Here is a 23,986-nt window from a genome sequence, read left to right on the forward strand (position 1 = left end):
GAGTGGTGTAACCATCCATCCTTTCTCATAACAAGTAGCATATAGCTAATAGTGCATAGCGCTCTTCTGAGTCTGGAGTTTTAGCTGAAAAATCGTCCATGCGAAACTTGTGGGATTCGTGGAGATTTCATGGGTAAACTGGTGGCCATCCAAATACTTATGGGCAATAAATAATACAACTCTGTGAATAACCATGATGTTTATTCACAAAAGTATTAATCCGATGTTTTGTCCTACCCAACCAGCTACGCTGCTGACCTACCGCAGGATTTTACTAGCGTGGCGATGGCCATTATTTTCCAAGGATGTTCGGGCAAATAAAGTATCATTTCACTGAAGCTTTTTCTTTTGATTTCCTTTAGTTTTCAGACTGAACTACAGTGCCTCTGACACAAATGACAGAAACCGAGTTAAAAGCAGATTAAAGAAGTTCATCTCCCGAAGACCCTCCTTGAAAACACTGCAGGAAAAGGGACTTATTAAAGGTGTGTTCAGTCTTGTATACTTTTTTGGAGTAAAAAGTGAAAATTCACATTTTTTTTTTTTTACTTCTCAGTTAAATGAATAAGTGCATTGGACAAATATTTCTTAGATATGGTTTTGTTGCTGTGTGTCGTTAAACTTATGCTGCTGAATTGTAAAAATCAATGTACATTTTTAACAATTTAAAGTACATGCCAGTGAATAATATATTCTTTGAATCCATGAGTTTTTCTTACTCCAACTTCTTGCTAAGTTGGTCAGCCTTAAAAAATTGTTTCTTTGATAAAATGTGTTTGTCAGTTTACCCGAGGAGTAAGCATTTTGCTACGAAGCTGGTAGTTCACTTGAAGGCAGTAGCATTCTGACCACTAATAATCAAGCAAAGCCATGTTTTCAAATATTGTCTGGAATAACGCTTTAAAAATTTACGCACTCCCAAATTATTATGTGTGAAAGCCACAACTGCACATGCAAATTGACTAGAAAGAGGCATTTTGCCAGCAGACCCTGTCAGTCTCTGGAGTGTGAGTTTTCCAGTGGTGTGTCAAAAATGGCAAGGAGTGGTGTTAGTGTGTATTAAACTTGTCTGTCCCGAGCCAAGAGATTGATCCCAGCCAGCAAAAGCTAAAGCAGCCACAGGAGTTAAACTCCCGCTGGACCCGTGTCTGGAGAGAAGGAGATTTTGTGAATTAAGTTCTTTGGTTTAGACACACGCAGAAAAGTTCAGTGCAATGTGGTTTAAGAGTGACCCCCACCGAGAAAAAGCAAAGCCAGCCACAGGAGTTAAACTCCAGCTGGACCCGTGTCTGGAGAGAAGGAGATTTTGTGAATTAAGTTCTTTGGTTTAGACACACGCAGAAAAGTTCAGTGCAATGTGGTTTACTGTAAGGAGCTCTTCGTTGTACGGAAACATTGTGAGCCTTAGTGATGGGCTTCTGCTTCTAACCAAAAAAAAAAAAAATGTTCCTAATAGATAAATACATTCCAATCTTCCAGGATCTGTCCTTACACATTCATAGGATTTTATTTTAATGCATTGGAGGGTTTTGCCTCTTTGGAGTACTCTGTGGGTTGAGGGTGGGATTTGAATGCATCATATTAGTTTGTTTCAATTATCACAGTAATAGAGGAGTCATTTTTAGTCTTTTAATTTCTGGATTTAAGGGGGGTTTTTTTAGTTTAATAAAGTGTGGCTGATGAATCTCCTGCGGTGTTACGCAGGGATCATATGTGATCCCTGCTAACAAATCCAGATTCATTAGCATAACTCAAATCCATCCTCTAATATATCTCTCTAGGAAAGCCAGATGCATTTGATTTTGGCTACCGTTGCATTAAGCTCTTGATTCATAAACGTAGCTTGGTTCTACCTGGGATACTCTTCCCTGGATAACGAAGAGGCACGACTTGTGACGCGGTAGTTCAGAATCGGTACCCGGCATAGCTTTATCACCAGACTAATGTTACCATGAAGAAAACATGTTAGTTATCTACCATGAAGCTTCATTAGGATTAGGTTTTGGCCATGCAAATGAGGCAGGATTCGTTAGCACGGCTTAATTCCAATCTACGGTAAGTCTATGTGAAATGCTCGTTTGATAAGGTTCCTTCATTGTCTTCATCAGAGTTTATCCTTTAATCTGTTAAAGTGTTATGAAAATGCAGTTGCTGTGCTTATGCAGAGAGCACTTTTAAATGTTAATTTTGAGGCTCACATTAGAATATTTTTAAATCACAAAATGCAGCCCTCCAGATCGAAAATGAAAAGCTTGCCAAATTTTGTATTATAAGATGCATCTATTTATTTTTCTAAAGGTGACTTAAATGGTTGCAGAGACCTCTCAAAACTATTTATTTGCTCGTTTCTTAAGGGAAAAAATGTTAACCAATTTTTACAAGAAAAAATTCCTCCAGCTCTGAGAACATGCATACTAACTTTTATCCCACAGGGAAATACTTCTGTCGGCATTATAAATCCCTTAAAATAGGGGCTCGTAATGAAAGTGTGTCTAAAGCCTTGCAGGACATCTCGGTACCGAATTTCTGACAAAGAGCTGTTCGGTGTGTGAGTGAAGAATTGGTATAAATATCAGTGAGGCGTGTGGTGTTAATTACTCCAATGCAGTGGCGCTGTAGGTGCTGTGAAAACCTTCACTTTTCATCGAGTGCTATTCATATTTGCCAGGGGCACTATAAAGCTCTCAAATCCATATTGATTTTTTATATTGTATGTCACACTGGAACCAAAACTCCAATAAATTTAACACGTAAATTATAGTCATGACTAAATACATTTTAAGGTGGTAAGTTCACTTAAGCACAGTTCTGCGCTCTCTTGGTCGCTGATGTGTACATACTTGGCCAGAAGACTCGACACATTTCTCCACATTAACCAAATTTGGGAATAGAGGCTTCAAAATTAAATAGCAGTTTGATCTCCTGGGGTACTTTGTTCTGCCAAAACTGTTATCAGAAAATCTAGAAATTATGTGATTGTCGTTTAACTCTTAACAAAACTTTGGGGTTGTAGGAGGTAGCAAATGTCCATGTGGTCCATAAAGTCGGTAGTTAGCGAATGAGCAGACTAAGAAGTAGGAGGATAATAATCAGGCAAGGGAATGTAACAGACCAGTGTGTAAGTGTTAGTTACATGTTGATCTGAAAATAAAGATGCGCCAAAGCTTTACATGACAAAAAAGTTATTTTTGTCATCGCTGTCCCATTTGCTTTCTAGTCCATTGCGTAAAAGCCAGAATGGGAGCAGCACATTGTCTCCATTCGCTGCAATGAGCTGGTGAAGGGGCTTTTCATGCTCCAGCGAGAGCTCTAATGAAGACCGTCAGACCTCCTCGGTCCATCTCACACGTGCTTACACAAAATATCTTTGGTCTAGAGGCATTTTGAACCGTTTATAAGATGACATGAGATGCAGTATTTTTGCGTAATGTGGGTGTGTCTATACGCACACTTAAGTTCGTAGACATCCACGTAGGCACACTCAAGTTCATAGATGTCCACACATGCCCAGAAATACTAAATAAGAGGCATGTTGCATGTCTGCCGTTTTAATTGTGTTATTTCGATAATAACTGTGTTCAAATTTATATGCTAGGGCAGGGGTCCTCTGGTCCTCGGGATTGAAATATTCTCAGAATTTACAGAATCTGCACTAATATGCTAGAAAAATAATATATAAATCTTCTCTTTTAAAACTACTTTATAGTCTATAATTGAACTTTGATCTTCATGTTTGAGCTTTGTCATGATTTAATATTGCCCACAATGAATTGCCAACCTTCAACTTGAGGTTGGCCTGCTAAATTCCTGATTTCTGAGCCTTTCTAGTCCACACACACACACACACACACACAAAAAAAAAGCCTCTGTGAAACTCATTTTCAAGCTATGGTGGTTGTGTTGGTCATAGACAAAATACACTTTCAGTAAATGGTAAAAAAGCATGAGTAACAACTTAGCATAAATGACACTGTGGGAAATGAGGAAAATACAGCTATGCAGCTGGCAAGAAATTAATCTAGGTTTTTCTGGGGGTGGATTTTTTTTTCCCCAAAAAGCTTGACACCAAAGGAACTTCATTGAATTTATTTCGTAAGTTAAGTTAAGGCAAAACCCAAAACGGCATAAAAAATTGGAATGGTTACAACTGTTTCAGGATGAAAATAAAAGCCACTCAATTGCTAGTGAAAGGAACTAGCTGTGATTTGGCTTGATAGCCTATAGAACAGGGCTCAGCATATGGTGATGGTTGCGCACATAGCAGCGCAGAGATCACCAACCATTTTTTTTCCAGACAAGGGAAACTGTCTTTATTGTCTCATACATCTCAGTGGACCTTGGAGTAGTTCAGTGCAATGAGTGTAATGCTCCTGGGAAGTCCACGAGTAGATTAAGACCTACCTTGGGTGTATTCTGTAAGTCTTCTGAGTTATACAGGGCTTTAGCAAGTGATTGGGTGCCCATAATAACTTAGGGACCGTTAGGAAATGTTCCTTTGACTGGCAGGGACAGCAAGGGTATTTCTTTATTTCTTTGACCACTACATGGGCATTTGGAAGTACGTTTGCCAAATCATATGGGTGACCCAGCACTGGACAAAGTAATTACTTTTTTGCTTGACGTGATGGTCAGAAGTAATTCAGAGAATTGTAACGTATCTCATTTTGGGAGACCAGTTTTGAGGAGCGCAGCAGACTTACTCTCTTTGAATTCAGATGAGCTCTTGTCTCCAATAAAACGTGATCATTTCTTTTAAGAAGGAAGTCTAGTGTCTGCAGTACTCTTTTTTTTACCCCCTTCTTCTGAGAATGTGAAACAAATCTGGTAGCTCATATGCCACTTATTAGTAACCGTTCACAAATGTAATTTTTTTTTTAATTGATGACCGCCACAGATCAACGATATATAGTAAATCTCCAAGTTAAAAGGACTGGCGAGGTTCCCAGCGACAATAAATCAGAGGAGCTCCATTGACAACCTCGCTGACTTCAGTCAGCTGAGGACCTGGCCCACTTACTGTAAAAGCATTGTGGCACTATCTGGAGCCCAGTCTGGGATCAGTGTCATTTTAATGTCTGACTTAATATGTCTGACTCTAGACTGAGCACCTAGAAGACAGCGCCTTTCAGAATATGGCCCTTTCCAACCACATCCCTTCCCCCTCCAAAAAATTCACCGCTATGGTGCCTCCTGTTCTGTCCCTCTCTCCATACATTCCTCTTTTATTGTGCCTTTTTGTTCTCTTTACCCCCTTTCCCTCCCAATGTTCAAACAGATGAAAAGAAAACAAACAACTTAGATGTTGATAGAAGACTCTGGTAGCCCAGCACTTTAAACCTAGATATTGCAGGGGTAACTCTGCTCCTGGAAGGCACTGGATTACATAGATATCATTCACATTTCTAAAACCTTGGGCATTGTACCATAATACCTTCTCCTCCCGTGTCAGAATTTGAGCCTCTCCCCGAGAAATGGGCGTATTGGCCGTGCCCTTCCCTGGTTTTGGTTTTTTGGTTTTTTTTGTTTTTTTTTTTTCAAAAATCACTGAAGTATGAGTTCCTTCCAAGCATGGCCACATCTCATCCATGTACACCAAACCCAGTTAAACAAAGACATTCTCAGTGAGGATGTGGCTTTAGTGATTTTGTTTTAATTGTTTCTTTTCCAGAAGTATTTTCTCCCATAGGCTAGATTTCTGCAGCTCGGAATCAGTGGCTTTGCTGCAGCTTGCAAGAGCTACTCAAAAAAAAAAAAAGTGGCTCTGTCAGGCTCAGGGAAGACTTGAAGCTCACCAGAATGAACAATTCATTGCAGCTGTAATCATCATTTTATGTTCTACAACTTGCAAATGCCCGTCCCCTCATCTTCTGGTGCCTCATTTTATATCCAGTGCAAAGCTGTCACCCCCCGCCCCCATCCTAAACCGAAAGTTGACTGCGCGGAGAGCAGGGAGGTGTAATGTAAACCATACCACCAAACATATTATGAATATATTGCTCTTCTTAAAAATGCTTGTTGGTTTTTCATACTACAGTATTGACTAACTGTCTGTGTTTGATGCATGGTTTACCAGCCTGATGTAGACTTATGGTTAGAGCTTAACTTGTTAGTTCTGCTTTTGCAGCCAATTCAGAATAACTACAGATGCCCCAAGATATTAAAATTGACTGCTCAAATGGACTCAGTGTGGGAGTTTCATTGGTTTTAAATTGATAACAGCTGAAAGAGTGAATGATTAAAGCTGTATATGGGCATAGTATGCAGCTCCTTTGTACGAGCTCTTGTGAACAGAATCCGCTGTATGGGAATTGCCTTTGTTCTAATAAAAGATATTTCTGAACAATTGTTAGCTGAAATTTTTAAATGATGAAACAAGAGCACTTCAGGAGCCTATAGAGGAAATAATTCCTGAGAAACTGGAATAAGTCTGAGAAGATAAAGTGGATTTCTATTCAGAGGGGAGCATTTAAAGTTAAGTAGCATTCCATAAGGTGGTAATTGTGTCTATTTCCCAGGCATTTGAGTTAAATAAGCTGGATAGGAAACATAAACTGTCATAACAGGAGGTTAGGAGTGTTGTGTACTCTTTTTTTTGTTTTTTCTCCAAGTCATAAAAAAAGAAGTTTTGAATGGCCTTATCACAAATAAATCAAACAAAAGCTTTTTTGCTTTTGGGAAGCAGTTGTTATATTTTGGGGAAAAAAAATGTCCTGGATAGTTTCCCCTTAAACTAGTTTTAAAATATATATGCAAACATATAAAATAATAAGAAAATAGTATTTTAATCTCAGTTACACCTAAATCTAGTTTACAAAACTAGTAATTTGCCATTCCTTGTTTTCAAAATACTGCACAAACAAATCTGAACTGAGTTTTCCTCAACTGTCCCTGTGGCATCGCAGAGTGTAAACATGGCAGTGAAACTACCACCATTCCCATGTTTGCGTGCAGAAACAGATACAGCAAAAAAATCAATTGACTAGGGAGAGTCGTGGAGTTTGCGGTTCAGGAGTACCCAGAATTCAGGGTATTTGGATGACTCATGAGATCATGTACTTACAAATACTCATGAATTTCTAGAAGAGGGGGAAAAAATCCCAAAGCAATCGCGTGTCGTTGCTTTACCGTAGTCTCTTTTGATGCCCGGCAGCTATTAAAGTTGATTTGCTGCTGCTTCCATTAAAGACAAAGATCCTGAGTGCCTATCTTCTAAAGAAGAGGTGTTTTAAAGCTAAACTGCACGATACAGAACGTGACTAGATCTGTATCCTGAAAGGTATATAAAAGGTGGTTAAACATTTTGCTGAAGATACAGGATCTGCACCCAGAAAAGAGGTAATGGACTCAGTGAGAATGGCATGAGAGTTTCTAGCCTTCAAATCTCCTCCAGGAACACCAAGTATTTTACATTCATACAGTAACCACAAAACAATCCTGGGAGTGGGTTATAAAGTGTTTATAATAGGAAAGAGAAGATGCTGAACACCCATGAATTAATTTTGTTTCCGTTTTTCATGTATCATCATCTAAACAGAGTGCAGTACTTTGCCTGTTTTATTTCTGAAATTGTTTACAAGTGTCTTTGTCCACCAAACAAGATACATTTTTACTTCTTTTTAACATAATTTACAGTGTAGACCATTCCATATTATGCAAAGAATTTGACAGGTCTTTGCTAAAATTTAAAAAAAAACAATTAAGATGTCAAAAGAGGAAGTGCTAGTACATTTTAATCATAAATCTCTGTATATATAATTACCACTGATGGCAGCTATAAATGTTTTATGAAGAAAATGTAACCAGACTGTGCTTTGTCAGAAACATAACCCCAAAACATGTAACAGACTGTTCGCTAATGCTTAACGCCACACATGCACACAACCTTCTTCAGTGGAGTTCTGTGAACCCGGTCCTCCATCCCTTCTGCAACCAAAACTCCGACTAACTTAAATTCAGGCTTTGATGTACTCTACCAGAATGCAGATCACATGCATTGGGAGGTGCTGGAATAAACTTCCCTGATGCAAATCAAGTCCAAAGCGTCCCATGCATCTCACCTTGTTTACTACTCTGGGGTATTTGGAAAGAAAAGGCAATTGAGTTGCTCTTGAAATCTAAGCGTAGTAGAGATTAATGACAGGAAATCAAAGCTTTTCACAAAGTAGAAAATAAACAAATAGTTTTTTGCCTGTTAGTGAGAAATAGGTGCTCTACTTGGAGGAAGAAGCACTCAAACTGATTATGGTGGAAGATGGTGGGACTGACTATGGGGAAATGCCCAGTTCCACAGGAGCTGTAGAGGACAGCAGGAGCTCCTGCTGTTCTGCAAGTGAGCAGTGCGTGCTGGGTTTGCTTTGCACCCTTCAGCTACCTACACAAAATTTTTGAAAGCCTCTACACCAATTTCCAGTGTGTAGTACTCTGTTGAAATGCCATATGCAGATTGTCTCTTTGGCTAAATGATGATAGTATGCTCCTATTATTTGAGCATTTAACTGGCTCCTATTGAGTTGTTTCTCTCATCTATTTGATTCATTTTGATTCTAGCTGACAACGTCCCCATTACTGATTTCTCTCTTCTAATTTCTCAAACGTATAGCGTGGAAATGAGGTGGAGTAAGCTAATTAGTAATCTGAGGAGTTACACGATTATGTTTTAAGATCAACATTCAAAATTTAAACTTAAACTTTAAAATCATAAAAACTTAAAAGTAAGATTATCTAGTTACATGATTAATTCATCAAAGAAAACAGATCACATGTTAAGCTTGGTGTAAGATGCAATCCTCATCAAAAGACATCTAGTACCTTTCTATTTGTTAAACAGGTAATTTGAGGATTAAAAAAAACCCCTCTTCCGAAGATGAGATGAAGTTGTGCTAAGTCCTAACGATGCAAAGAAATGACACCCTCGCACCCCTATGTCAAGAGTGAAAATCTGTATGCGTGAAAGAAGTAGGCTACCCAACACCATGGATTTCAAGATTGGCCCAACAGTTGCTATCACGTAGGATTTTGATTCAACATGATATGGAGCTGTAGCTCCTGAATGGCCTTCTCTTTTTGATGGTGCGTCCAAGCAAACTCCAGAGACCTCTGAGCCTTAGAAAGGTCAAGGTGTAAATGGCATCAACCCAGAGAGAAGTATCCAAGTGCTACAGGCAGCGTGTAGTGAGATTTGGTTCTGGGGCAGAAGCTAATGACCACTAGGACTCAAAAGAGAATTGTTTCCAACATTGTCTGTCTGTCTTTGATAGCTGAGTTTTTAATTAATATGCAAGCTCATAAGAGAGAAAAATACCACCACTACTTTCCTAAATTATTTTCCTCTTTGTTTATCCAAATGTAGATCAAATTTTTGGATCCCACTTGCACTTGGTTTGTGAGCACGAGAAATCTACAGTCCCCCAGTTTGTAAGATTGTGTATAAAAGCTGTTGAAAAAAGAGGTGAGTACCTTAATATTTAACACTATTTTTTTATTCTCTGTTAGTAATCAAAACTTTAACCTTGTAATTCTGCTCAAAATGCCAGGGCAGGCAGTTCAATTTATAATATAGTTATGAACTCAGCTATGGCACATGCTGTATCTTCATTTTTTTTTATGTGCTAAGGCACTAATAGAACCCATCCATGCTGAATCTTCCTTATACTTTGTTTGACATGTTGTTTTCATCTTTCTCGGGGTAAGCAAATGTTAAACATCAATAAGATGTCAGTGACTTTCATTCCGAAGTCTCTGGTGAGTGTAATGCCAGTACTTTTTCCTAAGTCCGGAACTGTATTCAACCAAAATAAGTGTTATTCTAGGGTGACCATTTTTTTTTTCTTTTTAATGCCTGCAGGTGTCTGATTTTTACAGTCTTTTTAAAAAGCTATGATATCTTAAGAAAATTGGAATGAGTATTCATCCTCATTAAAAGTTGTGAATAATAAGGATTTTCATAGTATAAAAAAGACGTACTTAACACCGTTGCCTGCCTTCCTTTCTGCAAAGTGTATCTTCTCTCATCGAAGGTCATTTTCTTTGGAAGGTACATGCGGTAGATGCAGAATCTTAAAATGTATTGTATAAAAATGTGAGGCTTCATCACCATCTGTTACAAGTTTACAACTTGTTCCAGGGATCTGGGGAAACATATATCTTGCAAAAGATAGAAAATTTATTTTCAGAATAAGGCTGGGTGAACCCATTGTCACTGCCATGTATTGGAATCTCAGAACAAAAGAACCAATGAAAAATAAAAAGGTACTTAGACCGTTAACCACAAAGGAAAAAGCTATTTTAATTCCATTTTTGTTACCTGGTTTTATAGTGAAAGGTGCAATAAAACTACCCTGGAGTTTCAGACTCTGGGAAATTCATGCTTTAATTATCCAGCAAAGAGAGCACTGGGATATTATTATTCCCAGAATGATTGGCAGGAAGTCAGAGCCTAACAAACTGGAGCTCGTTCGGTAGGGGGAGATAGTAGCATTGGTTTTTTGGAGGCAGGCTGGAGGCTGGATAAAGAAAGAGACAAAGAGAGGGGAGAAAAGTGTGAAGGGACTATTAATAGAGGAGGAATTGTGAGGAGAAATTCACAACATGAAAAGGAAAGGCAGAGATTAGATTATAGAAATGCCACGCCATGCAGAACATGTCTGACTGTTTGGTTTTGACCTTAGCGCAGGTTCTCCAAAAGATTTACTAGATATTTCATAGATGTTTTGTGGTGTCTGACCACTCCTCCAGCAGAAGTGAGACCAGAGGTCTCTGCACTGCTGAGCTGTAATAGAAAAGTCCAAGAAACGTGATTAGATGTTTGTTGTCTGTGTGATTATCAGAGAAATTTTCACAGAAGAAAATGAAAATACCACTGTTTCTTCAAAGAAGTTCGTCCTTCCTAGTACTGCATTACTGTTCTTGTGTTTCCTTCAAGCTTGCTGTGCCTTAGAGAAGTCTGCCCCTTTTAGTAAATAAAAAGCTAATGATACGGCAGGAGATAAAAATTCCATTTTATCACTGTATTTATGAGTTTCTATTTGATAGACCGTTTTTCTATTATCATTTTCTTGGATTAAGATGCATTTACTCACATTCTATTTACTCAAAGTGTTGTTTTTACTAAGTTCTGGCATAAACTATCTCAGGACAGCAGTAATTTATGTGAAGCTAAGTCCAATGTTTATGCAAGCTTCTGATGACATTTTATGCCGGGGTTGGTATTAGGAAGCAGTATGTGGAGGTGCCAAGTCTCCCGGCATGGCTGAGACTCAACAGATCTGAAGCCCTTCTCTTAATGGCCAGATATGCCTCCAGCCAAGACACTCAACTGCAGAGTCATGGGAAATACTTATGTACCAATTATGGGAAAGGCACATTTAATGAAAACTGTATGTTTACTTTCCTAGTCTTAGTAAGATGGCCTAGATACTCCCTACAGCTGGCACATCGGCTGTTGTAGGAGAGCTTTTTTTCCTATTTAGAAAATACATCGTCTACACACTGTAACTGTACCAAGAATGTTATTTGCGTGCTTTGTTTAAGATAAAGGATTATAAGGAAAAAAGACCTTAGGAGACTAACCCTAGATGTCTTAAAAAACCTTCATACTTTGCCGATCTGTCACATTCTTATTTCTCAGCTTATGGTTTTAATTATTATTTACCTATTGACTTTCTATTTGTTTTTCTGCTTTTTAAAATACTATCACCGTGCGGAAAGAAAGTCTAGCAGTGATCTGAACAAACCGTATTAATTAGTACATTCTCCTGTGTAGATGAGGTTACATTCAATAGCCAAGTGTAGTACTATTCTCCCACAGATTAGAAATGTAACGGGTGTCATTAACTGTTGGCAAGATTTCCTGTTGAGTTACGCTATTTTTAAATTAATATCTACATTGAAATCACAGGAATTATTCTTAAATTATTTTGCTACAGCTTAGATCAGATTTTGGTCATTTATCCCCTACGCTGCCGTTTGCTTGTTCACTATTTCAGGACGGAGGTGCTTGGTCAGGTTTGGTCTAAAAATTCTCACACCATACTTCGTATCAATCTATCCGACAAGGATTGACTTGTTCAAGAGCGAATTCCATTTCTTCAGCTTCTTCTGCTGTTTGTAGTCATTGAAACACATTTACTCAGCCACACGGCAGAGCTGGTAGTAGAGTTTAATGGGGAGAGTCAATAAAAATGTGCCCCGTCTTGTGAACTTGCAGAACAATTGTCACATTTAATTTCTTTTTTATTTTACCCAAGCAAGCCCATCTTTTTTTCTTTAATCTTTCTGCCTTATTTATTCATTCATAATTTTTGATGAACTTCTTGTCCTGAGTATTTAGCTACACAGAGCTGGGCCACTGAAGTCAATGGTACCCAGGCAAAGAGCATTGCCACCTTGGTGTCTAACGCAATATCCTAAATAGAAACAACTCCCACGTACGTGGTATGACCCACTGCGGATAAGAAAATAATTCATGCAATGATCAAATCGCAGAAACACAGCATTTATTCAAAGATTTCTAGTGTTTCTTTACTTTCTGCTTTCTGAGAGACTTGGAGGGAAATTTTTTGATGGGATGGTGTATTCCTAGTTTTCCCCATAGACTCTTCTTTGGAGGTACCTCAGGCTTTTCTGGGGCTATTTGTTGCCCTGACTTTTTCAATCTGTGTTCCGCACTTTCTCCTGTGCCCAGAAAGCATCTGACAGACAGCCCCAACCCTGAGCTGAGCGGTGCAGCAAGAAAAGCCTGGGACAATCCTCCCAGCGTACTCTAACTCACATGCCGCGCACTCCTGCCAAGGGTGGGGCCCATTGCAAGATTTTTGGTGTTTCTAGGCCAGATATTATTTCCAGTCATTTTCTGGAGTCACCTATTTGTTTTGCTATCCATGACCCTTTAAAAGTCCTGGCTGGGTTGTTTTGCTTTTTTTCTCTTTTTTTGTTTTTGAAATATGTGAAAGGCATGAGTAGAACGCATTAAAAACAAAATAAAAGTATCAGTCTGCATTGTACCTAAACAAAATGCCATGCAGTACTTCTCATAGTAATGTTTTATCGTGTGAAAACAACCTGATACTAAACTCTTTTCCAGGGAGGATCATTTGTCTGTGTGTCTAATGACAGAGTAAATGAACCCCCCGAGCAGTCAGTATCCTAAACCTGTCGAGGGTATCCAGTGCAGTTTAGGTTTTGTAAAGAAATACAGTACTAATGCTCCAGGGAAATATAATTTAACTTTCATCTCTTTTTTGAAACATCCTTCGTTTTCTCCCTCCGTTCCCAAATCCAAGTTAGTGTCCTCCAATCAGCCTGAATGACTTGAAAAACGACGCTGCAGGCAGCAAAGTCGATGACTGCAGGTACCGTTTCCATTCTGAACTGGACATTGCAGACATTGTTTTCTGTTGCTTTTCTTGGAGCACAGGATGCTCTGACAGGAATGATACACAAAATTACATATTTGATTCAGTGCCTAAAAGCCACCCTGGGATCCATAACCTTGCTTAAAGATTTAAGAAAGACCTTTAGTCCACTTCTGAGAAGGTTCTTAGCTTAGAAAACTTTATCTTTCAACTTTACTTCTTAGCAGCTGTTATGTTTTTTTGCTGTCGTTTGTTTGACAGGATCCAGTTATAGGTTCCGATGTCTGTTTAAAGAAACAGGGAGGTTGTTGGCTTTAAAATTCCCTTACTGCTTGTGTGTTCAACATTTTCCCAGGCTTTTCTACATAGTTTGCCAAGTAAAGGGACTGACCTTTTGTAGCAAACACTTTTTCATTTCTAAATGCTCACTTTGATTTTTGTCCCATTTTATGCTCATTCCAAACTGTTTACAACCCACTAAAAATGACTGTGAATTATATGTTTGTGTAATGGATTCCTTTTGTGGTCAGAGTGGAATGTTTACTTTGAACAATTAGTTATCTTTGGGCAGATTATAGTGACCTGAAAAAAGAATGGCTAAAATTATTATAGTACCTTAACTATTTCCTTTTGTTATCTTCTCTGTTTGTCCAACGTATTATTTACGGGGTTTCATTGCTCTGAGCCCCAGTGAACAAATCGTATTAAATAAGAGCAGAGACAAAAAAATCTCTGAGCGTAGGGCTCTTGGTGGTGGGGGGGCTGTGCTGGGGTAGGAGCAGGAACACTACGAGGCTTCAGAATGACCATCGGGCACTGAAAGGCTGGGTGTGCAATTTTAAGAAGTGGGTTTGAGTGGTTTTTAAGCGCTTGCTCTCTGAAAATCAGATTTCTCAAAGGTGTTCGAAGCTCAACACCCCAAAGCACCTAAAATCCAGACCCAGTTTGGCTTTAATACCTGTAGCTGCGATTCGATTATACATAATATCATTGCAGACATGCACACACAGTGTCTCCTACCACAGTGTTTAAGGAAGAAAATGTCTTTATGGGCAAGGATAAAGTACCTTGTGGGATGTAGTAAAGACATACAGTCATCCCAAGTAAGAGAAATGAAGATTAAAATGGTATTTTAAACTCCCTCACCTCCCAAATGCCATGCTGCCCTGCGACAGAAGGTTGTGTCCTTTTCATCAGTTTTATCTCTTAATCTAAAAGCTACAGTGCAGCTAAAAGCACTTTAAAACCTATTCATAAAAAAAAAAAAAAGAAAGAAAAAAGAAAGTGATATTTCATTACCTTCTAAATCATATACTGCTTAGAAGGTAGTCAGTATTCTGGTAGAAAGTTTACATAGAGGAGAGTTCACTTATCTCAAGGAGTTAAGCAAAGAGGAAATGAGTTTTTAAACTGTAAAGCATTGTGAATATATTTATACAGCTAGGGAAAAAAAGACTTTTTAAAACACTTTAATGCTATCTCAGTTTCTAAAGGAAGAAAACGCTGCAGAAGGACTGAAAAAAAAAAAATCCCAAGCATGTCCTAAAGCTGATGACTCCCATACTGGGCTCACTATCTTTGGTATGGTGTAATTAGGAGATTATAGGAGCACAGCGAGGATGGCCGAAGACACGAGGCCAGTGCAGCCCAGACACGTATCAATAGCCTCTACGTACAACCTCTAGCAGCTTATATCCCTGCATGTGCTGTAAGACTCCAGATTAATCAGATTCGGGTTCAGCAACTTGCTCCTCCAGGGTGTATTTAAAGAATTTTTTGTTAAAAAAATGTATTTGGTTCTCAAAAATATTTCATTCCCATTCCTGAGGACCTGAAGAAGGCAGAAAGTACAGGGTAGTTTTGCCAGAGCGTGCTCACCACCATCTTCGAGCTTCCATGAAATGTACAGTGTTCCTGGGCTACTTCCCAGCACGATTAGACCAAACCCATCAGCTGGTGGCGTAAAGGATTTGTCCTGGCAAGGTTTTGTTGAGAAGGGAAACCTCGGGAGACCGACCTATCCTGAGCAGTTTTATATTTCTGTCTGAGTGCAGGATTATTCTCCAACAGCACTTGGCCCCCAAACAACCACTGAAATGTGTTTTATTTGTGTTTTTTCTCTGTTGTATCTTTTCACATATTCCTATCCTCAGAGCAAGAAATAGTTCATGAATAGCAGTTTGTTTCCTACAAGCTCATTCATTGATTTTCTGTACTTATTTTATGCTGGAAAGTTATTTTCCAAACTTTTTTTTTTCCCCTTCTCCCAGGCCTATGCATGCTTCCTTGCTTACTCTGATATAATTTTACATACTGTTTCCCGTGGCTTTAGAATTCAGTACCCTGAAAGTACAGAGATCATATTGCTCCACCAAATGATCTGAGCTCCCAGTTCTGCTAATTTTGTGCTGTTCATTCTTTCCCACTTTGGGATAATCTATTATGCTTGGATCCAGGCACGCACTAAAAGCTAATACTTCCATGAAGAATGTGCAATTTGTACTGTTTAGCTTGTGATGAGATTCCTGACGTCTTTTATGATTCTATCTTGTTCCAAGGAGGCTTCTGCTCCCAACTTTTATATGCACTGAATTTAAAAAAAAAAAAAAAAAGGAAACAAAACAAACTGGTAGGAAGAAATATTACACAGACAAGAAAATATCCAGCAGTTCAGCAGATAAAGCCTTTTTCCAGGGAATTCTAGTGGGCTGAAGAAAACTGTTTCTGAGGGCATTGAACTATGTTTACTTTAAAGTGGCCAAATAGCATAAACTTTAAAGTACAGATGAATGCATCGTAAAACAACCAAGTTCTGAGAAAGGCCCTTACAAGTTTGCGATTTTAATTTTTTTTTTAAATTATCCTTTTGAGTAGAAATTAAGAGTGGTTGAATGTAGTGCAAATATATTGGCAAGATTTCCTCAACCGTTTCTGTCTTCAGGCTCAGGCAATCCCGCTATAGCCACCTTTCTTAGAGTAAGAGCCAGTTAATAGCATTGTGCAAGGTCCAAGTCAGAATTGGCTCTGACGGGTATTCACTCTGGGGCCTCTGTGTCTGCTCGAAAGCCACATTCTGAGTTAGAAAAAATATCAAGAAGTGTCAACAGGAAACATCACGGAAGGGCATGCAAGACAAATTAGAGAAAAGGAGACAACAGCAGGGAAAAAAAATAATAAAAAAAAAAAGCCTTGCAATGACAATGCACAAAAGAGAGCATAAATACGTATTAAAAAAAAAAATTGAAAGCAGAGGCTGTAAGCTAGTTAGAAGGCGGCAAAGCCATGAGAAAGGCAGGCATTTGAACCACTTGCTGTCTTTGCCATAGTTACCTGATACCTGTTTCATTGATTAATCTGTTCCAGAGAAATGTATCCATTTCTACGAAAAAAAGGGGGGATTTGTATTTTAAGCCTTGCCAGTAACAACAACCAGACACTCAGTGTGCACCAGAGTAACATTTACAATGCCTGGGCCAAATTCATGCCTTGTGTAATTTTATTGCTTTTACTGGAATTACACCAGAGATGAGTTTGGCCTTTTGCCTTTTTCTAGCATTGTATAATATATCTATTAGTGAACATGGGGAAGGAAACAGGGCATTTTGTCTTGAGAATTTTCCATAAAATCTTTTTCAATAGGCTTAATAAATAAACGAAACCACTTAACCTGTGAAATAAAAAAGAATGAAATAACATTTTCTTGATATTAAAATAATGTTAATATACTTTGTAAATCAAGTCGTTGACATTTGTACATGCTGAAACAAAAAGTCTAGAGAAATTTGAAGCCAGCTGACTGTCTGTTGCTTGCTCTGTGCCAAAGGACTGAAGGTCCTGACATACCCCCTGGTCTGAGTCAGATTCAGGGAAGCTCACACATGAGGTTATCCACCTCCTAGCCATGAAAATATAAAAAGAGAGACACAAAATTCCTCTCTTTTCCTCCCAAATAAACCAGGAATGTGCAGTGCTATGCCTAGTACGGTACCCATGCCATCACAGACACGGGGCTGGCAGTATTTCCACTGCGAACCCCGTTAGGTCAGACTTGACAGTGCAGCCGTTAATAGGACACTTTGGGCTAACACTTGACAAAAGGAGTCTTGGCCTAGAGGACATGTTCACACACATACACATACAAAAAGTTAAGTCCATTAAGTTCCTTTAGGGGAGAAAAAAAGAGGTAGTTGTCGTTTCAGACTCTTTCAACAACCCTGTTGCTTAAAAATAAAGTCATGTTTTTTAAAAGAAAATTATGAAGGCATGATTCCATAAAGTAGACTAATTGCTTTTCCTGTGGAAAAATAATTAATTACTACAACTACACTATTTTTTTTTCCAAAAAAGTTTTATGGCAATAAAAGAAAACACATTAAAAAAAAGTTTTGCTGTCTGTTTGCAACTCTATGGGGTCAGTTAGAAAAAAACCCTGCGTCCTTTTTTCTGCCCGCGATTCAAGAGAGCAAGTAACTGCAGTTGTATTTTATTACTTCAATTATTTGCTGTAGCAGCTTGTGTTACATCAGTGTTTTAACCATATAATATAGCAGTCTAATGGGATTGATACCTAAGTGAGCAAAATTGTACCAACAGAAAGCAGAGGGCAAAGGGAGAGGGCAGCTTGAAAAGGAGGCTTTATGCTGAGGCTTTCACGTCTTTAAAAAAAGATTTTTCTTTTAGCTCTTTTTACTCCCCTGAATTTATGAAACCGATATTGTTTACAATCTAGTGACCAAATTGTCCCTAAATTGGCTACTGCGTGAAAACCCCCCAAGGAATTGACACGTCGCTCAAAGACCTCCCGTTGTATATTCGCTCAGCAGAGTGTTTTATTGTAGTCAGGATCCTCACGGATCACAGATGTAGTTATATAGCAAACCAACTTCTTTTTGTCTTCACGCAGACAAACAATGTTCCCTGGTTTGGGAGAAATGGCATATATGTAAATGAGACCAAACTGTGGCCATTTTGTTTCATAACAAAGCTCCAGCCAGCCCAGTCCAGATTGTTCTTCATGATTCCTTCATGCACCTTTTTTTTTTTTCTCATGTCATCTCATGTCAGAGATGATGCATTTCAAATAATTGACATTCTCGGGAAGCAGTTATTGCTCTTAGAAACAGCTTTCTCACATTTATTCTACTTTTTAATGGATATAGGTTATTTCTTTCTGTACTTCCTGCTTTTCTGATACCAGCCTCTGTCCACCAAAACCGATAGAGGCTTCTCTTTCAGGACCTGAGTAGATCTATTGTGTGGTCAATGGTTATTCAGCTAAGGAAATGTTTCAGTGTTTTTTTGATTCAGGGCCTTAAGTTTTATAGATTTGGATCAGAAATTAGATTTTATCTCAGGATTTAAAAACAAAGACCAGGAACTTGTTCAGTTGCCCAAATTATGGGCCATTTACAGGTATTGCTACGAGACTCTTCACCACGACCCCTCCAAACCAAGGAGAAGTTCACTCATAAAACAAGTCCTCAAAAGACTGAAAGAGGCTATTCCATGCCTTTTCCCCCCATCTTCCCCGGAAAAAATTACCCCAGTATTTCAAACCACATGTTTACATTTGTCAGTCTTGAACTAACTTGGTGTTATGTGACACAACACACCAAAGCAGCTGCCACCAAATGGCTTTCCTGTGCCAACAGTAACCACACAATGGTGTTGGAGGTACCACAACTTTTTGTTTACTTAGAAATGAAATAATTTTGATGAGTGTATGGTATCGGTTAGCAAGTGTTGAGTTCTTTATGGTGATACTGCTTGTGTTGAATGGAAAAACAGATCAGCTCAGAAATCTTTAATACGAAAAGTTTCTTAGTGGACTTGTAGTGATGCCCTGTGGAGCCACTAGAACTCAAAATCTGTCAGCATAGTTGGTAGAAACTTTGTTTCATGGTTCTCTAACTCGTATGATTGAGATTAAAGTGGACAAAACCTGGCACATAATTTGGCAGTCGAGAAGCATTCCTCCATTTGTATGTCTGTGAGTGTGTGAGACAGGGAGACAGAGGGGGAAATTTAGCAGCCACTCATTTGGTGCTAAATTATCAGGTGTTACATATTTTTAATAAACCTTAGGAGAATGATAAGATACATCCTCTGCTAATGAAAATTGTTTTCCCTTAGCCTGTAAACTTAACTTTGAACAAGTTGAGCATCCTCTCTAAGCACTGAGAACAAAATTATTCCAATTCTCCAGCCCAGCTAAACTGCAAACCAGACTTGAATCCCAGCGGGAAGGTGGAAGATGCTGGCAGGGTGCTCTTTAGGCAGTCAGGTTTTCCTACTTTGCCACTAAAACAGAGGAGCTTGCAAAGCACTTTCTTTAGTGCCTTGATCTTTGACCTGTAGGACCATCCCCGCAGCAGTGTCCACTCTCTGGTCATAATTAGCCATCACTGATCTGGTGATGGAGCCTTTGGCACGGGAGCACTTCTACCACCGCTGTGCGGAGACACAAACTTTTTAGATACTTTGCAAAGTGACGTGAGGTATTGATGTTTGAGAAGTAGCTGAGTTTGCACACTAGAAATTGTTCACAATGGTTTCATTTATCATCTCTGTTTCAGTTGCATTTTTGTATTCTGATCCGCCATACAGTAAAAACACAAAAAGCACAGATTACAGTACGGGTTTCTGTCAGAAACTTTACAACTGTCCTGGATGCCTCTATAGTAAATGTCAGTAATAATTACTGGAATTTTCACCAAAGAAGGAAATTAGATATGGAAAGTGCTGTATGCCAACTTTGCCTTTGCAAGCCTTCAAAAATACTGTGTGAACCCAAGCACGAGGGGTGAGATTGGATTTCTACCTTCCTTACATCATTCCATGTCACAGTCAGCATTAAGATACAAAGCCCACGATTCAAATCAAAATTCTTCCCATAGCTTCAAATATTAAAATAATTATCTTCCATGAAAATACCAAACGATACTCATATTTATCCATTTACTTCACCAGAAATACAGCTAACTGATATCCAGTGCATTTTATTGCCAGCAGCTAGGGCTTTTCTTATCTGCAGTCAGTATTTTTCTGTATTTCTTATATGTCTCTGTTATGTTTCAGTTATATTATTGGTAATTTTTTTGCCTGTTTCAAAGTAGACAGCAATTTGTTCCATTTCAAACTATACATAAACAACCATTTTTCAGGAGCTCCTGAGCAACTCACACACAAGTTTTGTGTTATTTTAATGTAGTGTATCATGGGATGCATGTCAAACCATAAAATGAAAACTATGGAGTTGCTTCTGTCAAAGCAAAGAAGTGTGCGCTAGTCCTCTACGTTTTGGTACTTATCACTCTTTGTAGCCCAGTTCGGGATTTTTATGGTTTCTGTAGATATCTGGGATACATTTTTTGCTGAGTGTTGCTTTGGTGATGGCTCAGAATTTGACCCAATTCAGTGGAGGCAGGAAAAAACCCTTTTAAGTTACCTGAACTTTTGGGGGACAGTAAATGCAGTGGGAAAATGCAGTAATGGAGGAAGAATAACATATATAACTGTAGAGTCCTGCAGCTAATATGGTAAAAAAAAGTGAGAAAAGTATCTAAACACAATAGATTTGTGTCACACTAAAATGAATGTTTCCATTTGTACTGTTTAATGTCACTGTTTCATAACACTAAATATGACTTCTGCAAAAACAAGAAAATTTGCTCACTTTTTGGCCTGGAGCTTATCTCACAGAAGAATATTTGGTGGAATCCCATGATCTTAATGATTGTTGTGGCTTTAAACATGTGCAGCAGACACTGTCACTTTTAAAGTAAAGTTTATCTACGTGTACACATACACACACACCTTTGCGTTATCACATTTATATGTTAGATATGCAACGAGAAGAATTCAGTGAGTTGGTGTTAGATAGCCACACGTACACTTATCTGCCAAGAGAGCCTCTGAGTTTTCCACACAGGCACGGGCTGTAACACCCAAAGGTGTCTGATAGCGTGCCTTAGACTAAAGAACCTGACTTTTAAATGTTTTCTCCCACTTAAAGATAAAAAGCACATACAAAGATAGATGCCTACAATGCGATACGCAGGCGCAAAGACCGTTGGCAGCCGCACATGAGAGCCCAAACTCCATTTTTAGAGCAGGGTTCTGCACATTCCTTCTGCTAGAAATCCAGAACCGAGCTGGTCTAATTTCTAACTGTAAGAAACAGATCCAACCTTCTGTGTCGTGCAAAGAAACAAGTACTGACAAGTGCCTCGCTGATATTTCTTTAACTGTTGTTGAACCGTAACAGTTAAACTCTGCCTTAGCATCCGCTGCCCAGCAATGCACAACAGCGGTAGGAAGTGCCTGCAGAGGGGTAGGTAGGACCTGTTCCTGAAGACAAGATAGATAACCTGCAGCCCCCTAAGCTTGTCCAGAGCACAGCTTCAGGCTGTCGAGTACAAGATGGATCTGCTACAGAGAAGAGTATTGGGCCTATCTGGACTCCTCAGCTGCCTCTAAAAAGCCTTGGGATACTGGAAGAAGCAGTACTGCAATTTTCAAATTCCACCCTAAATATCGTTATTCCATCCTAAACTCTCTATCCCAGTCACTATCATTAAAAAGAAATAAATCTCTTTGCCAAGCAAAGGCACCACAGTCCAGAGAAAATGCAAACTCCTTACCCGTTCTGGCTGAAGTTTATGCCCAAACGTACAGTTCTTCCACTTCCCACCGACAGAAGTCCAATAAGCAGCGGTACTAGTCAGGACGGGGAGGTGACATTACTGAGGTCTAATTTAATCCCTCGCTATTGTGAAAGACAGGGAAAGATTTGTCCCTACTGTGCACTAAATTCTCTTTAAAATCAGCATTGGGAGTCAGGGATGTTTGGAGAATTGTATCTGTCCCTTAGCTTTTAACCACAGTTCCTAGTGATGTCAGTGGACCTGACTGAAAGTCCTATATAGTCCTAAGAGGAGAGTTAGACCCCCCAAAGTGCAATTTCCCTTAGTGTTCTGACTTTGCTCAAGAAACACAGCCATGATGTTGGTGATGATGGATCCCCAAATGAAGCACAGTTTAACCAAAGTGGGAGGATTTAGCAAAATGCATAAATTTCTTGTATGCTACTGTCTGTAACGGGCAGATCTTCAGCCAGTTTAGTGAGCATAAGTTACAGCTGGCTTTTGCTGGAACAGTTTATGCTCTTGACCCTCCTCAGTTGTATAGCCAATAGGGAGTTGTCAGGCTACATGTGTTTTTAAACTTCTTTCAGCTAAATCAGAAATCCAAAAGCAAAATACAGCTCTCAGCAGTATCATGTGGAGTTGTGACACTCCCTGGAGGGCTTGGGGTCCATAAACCAATGAATGGCTTACAATGAGGCATAACTGTAGTATTTTCATCCATGACAGATATAATCTCGAGCCCGTATTTTCCATGTTACTTAACTCTTTCAGAACATAATGTGTGACAGAAAACGTCTTATAACGCACATTGCAGTAAATATCAGTCAAGTATGCTTTATTGCTGAGCTCTACGTGTTTCCAGAAGTTTACAGGCACAGCTGGGATATAAGAAATGGCAGCGTTGTATATATTTCTTGAACATACAAAATACCTTGGCTCTCTTCTCCCCCACCCTCCACATTACATCCCCAGCTGTTCGGATCGTGTCACACAGTGGATGAGTTTTTCCATCGTCAGCTTCTCCTGAAATGATAACTTTTACTCAGGCCCTCATCCTCCCCAAAATAAACTCCATTAGCCACATTGTCATCACATTTGAATCAGCCTAGCCCAGCGTACGCTGCGTAGCGCCGAATAATTGCAATGGCAACAGATGGAAGGCGGTGAAGTGCCTGTTGGTAGCTGCACCTAGCGGAAAACTCTCAGGGCTGGTGTTTAACATCTATTGGCGTTCTTACAAATGACTCAAGTCTCTCTACCTGAAATTTGCTGCTGTCAGTCACTGTAGTGTCGTGTGGCCACAACGCCAGGCAGGTAAGAATTGGAAGCAGCAGATCTCTGGAGTAATTAAGCTGCTTATACCCCGTGAGAGTTGCTGGTGAAGGACCACTCAGCTTTTGAAGATTCCTAATACTCCTGGAGGAACTTTTTTCTCAAGCAGGGAAAAAAAAGTATACTTGATTATGTAGCAGAGAACTACAGAACTCCTGTTTTATTTCAGATACATTAAGCATTGGTCAGAAGGGACCTGTTAACCCATATGTGAGAAGCAGCAACGGCAGCAAACGAGAGCAAATAGGAGGTGGTGTTAAAAGAGAAAACAAACAAGCAGACAAAAAAAGAAAAGAAATAAACATTCACAAAATGACATACTAACGTCTTACAAAGAGAGAACGGCCGTTTCCAAACACTGATAATTTCAGATATTACACTGTCTTGCATAAAATAAGACAGTGTTATTTCCTTTTAAATTGCACTCCCATTTAGACCAGCGAGCTGACGTGTGTACTTGAGGTCTGTGTTTGGTAGGGATTTTTCCCCTTTAGCATAAACCTTGTTGGTTTAAAAAGTGAACAAAGATGAATCAGGTGGTGAATGTATTCATGTAATCATTTTCATTAATAAGCCGTTATAAATAATAGAGGGAAGGTTTTAAGTGTATAATTCTCTGTAGCACAATTGAGATTTTTCCACATCTTCAGCAGG

At 39.1% G+C, this 23,986-nt stretch overlaps 1 protein-coding gene across 1 annotated transcript in view; it reads left to right on the top strand.

The window, feature by feature from the left end:
• LOC104492742 (rho GTPase-activating protein 15) overlaps window positions 1–23,986 on the top strand; it is a gene marked incomplete at both ends in the record, with an annotated part of 101,565 nt that overhangs the window by 24,887 nt on the left and 52,692 nt on the right. Inside the window, 2 exons of the mRNA XM_010135332.1 lie at window positions 363–485; window positions 9,350–9,448. Coding sequence (XP_010133634.1) covers window positions 363–485; window positions 9,350–9,448 — 222 coding nt within the window. The remainder of the gene's footprint in view (window positions 1–362; window positions 486–9,349; window positions 9,449–23,986) is intronic.

Source organism: Buceros rhinoceros, unplaced genomic scaffold (genome assembly GCF_000710305.1).
Source record: "Buceros rhinoceros silvestris isolate BGI_N320 unplaced genomic scaffold, ASM71030v1 scaffold334, whole genome shotgun sequence".
In the NCBI taxonomy this organism is placed as follows: domain Eukaryota; kingdom Metazoa; phylum Chordata; class Aves; order Bucerotiformes; family Bucerotidae; genus Buceros; species Buceros rhinoceros.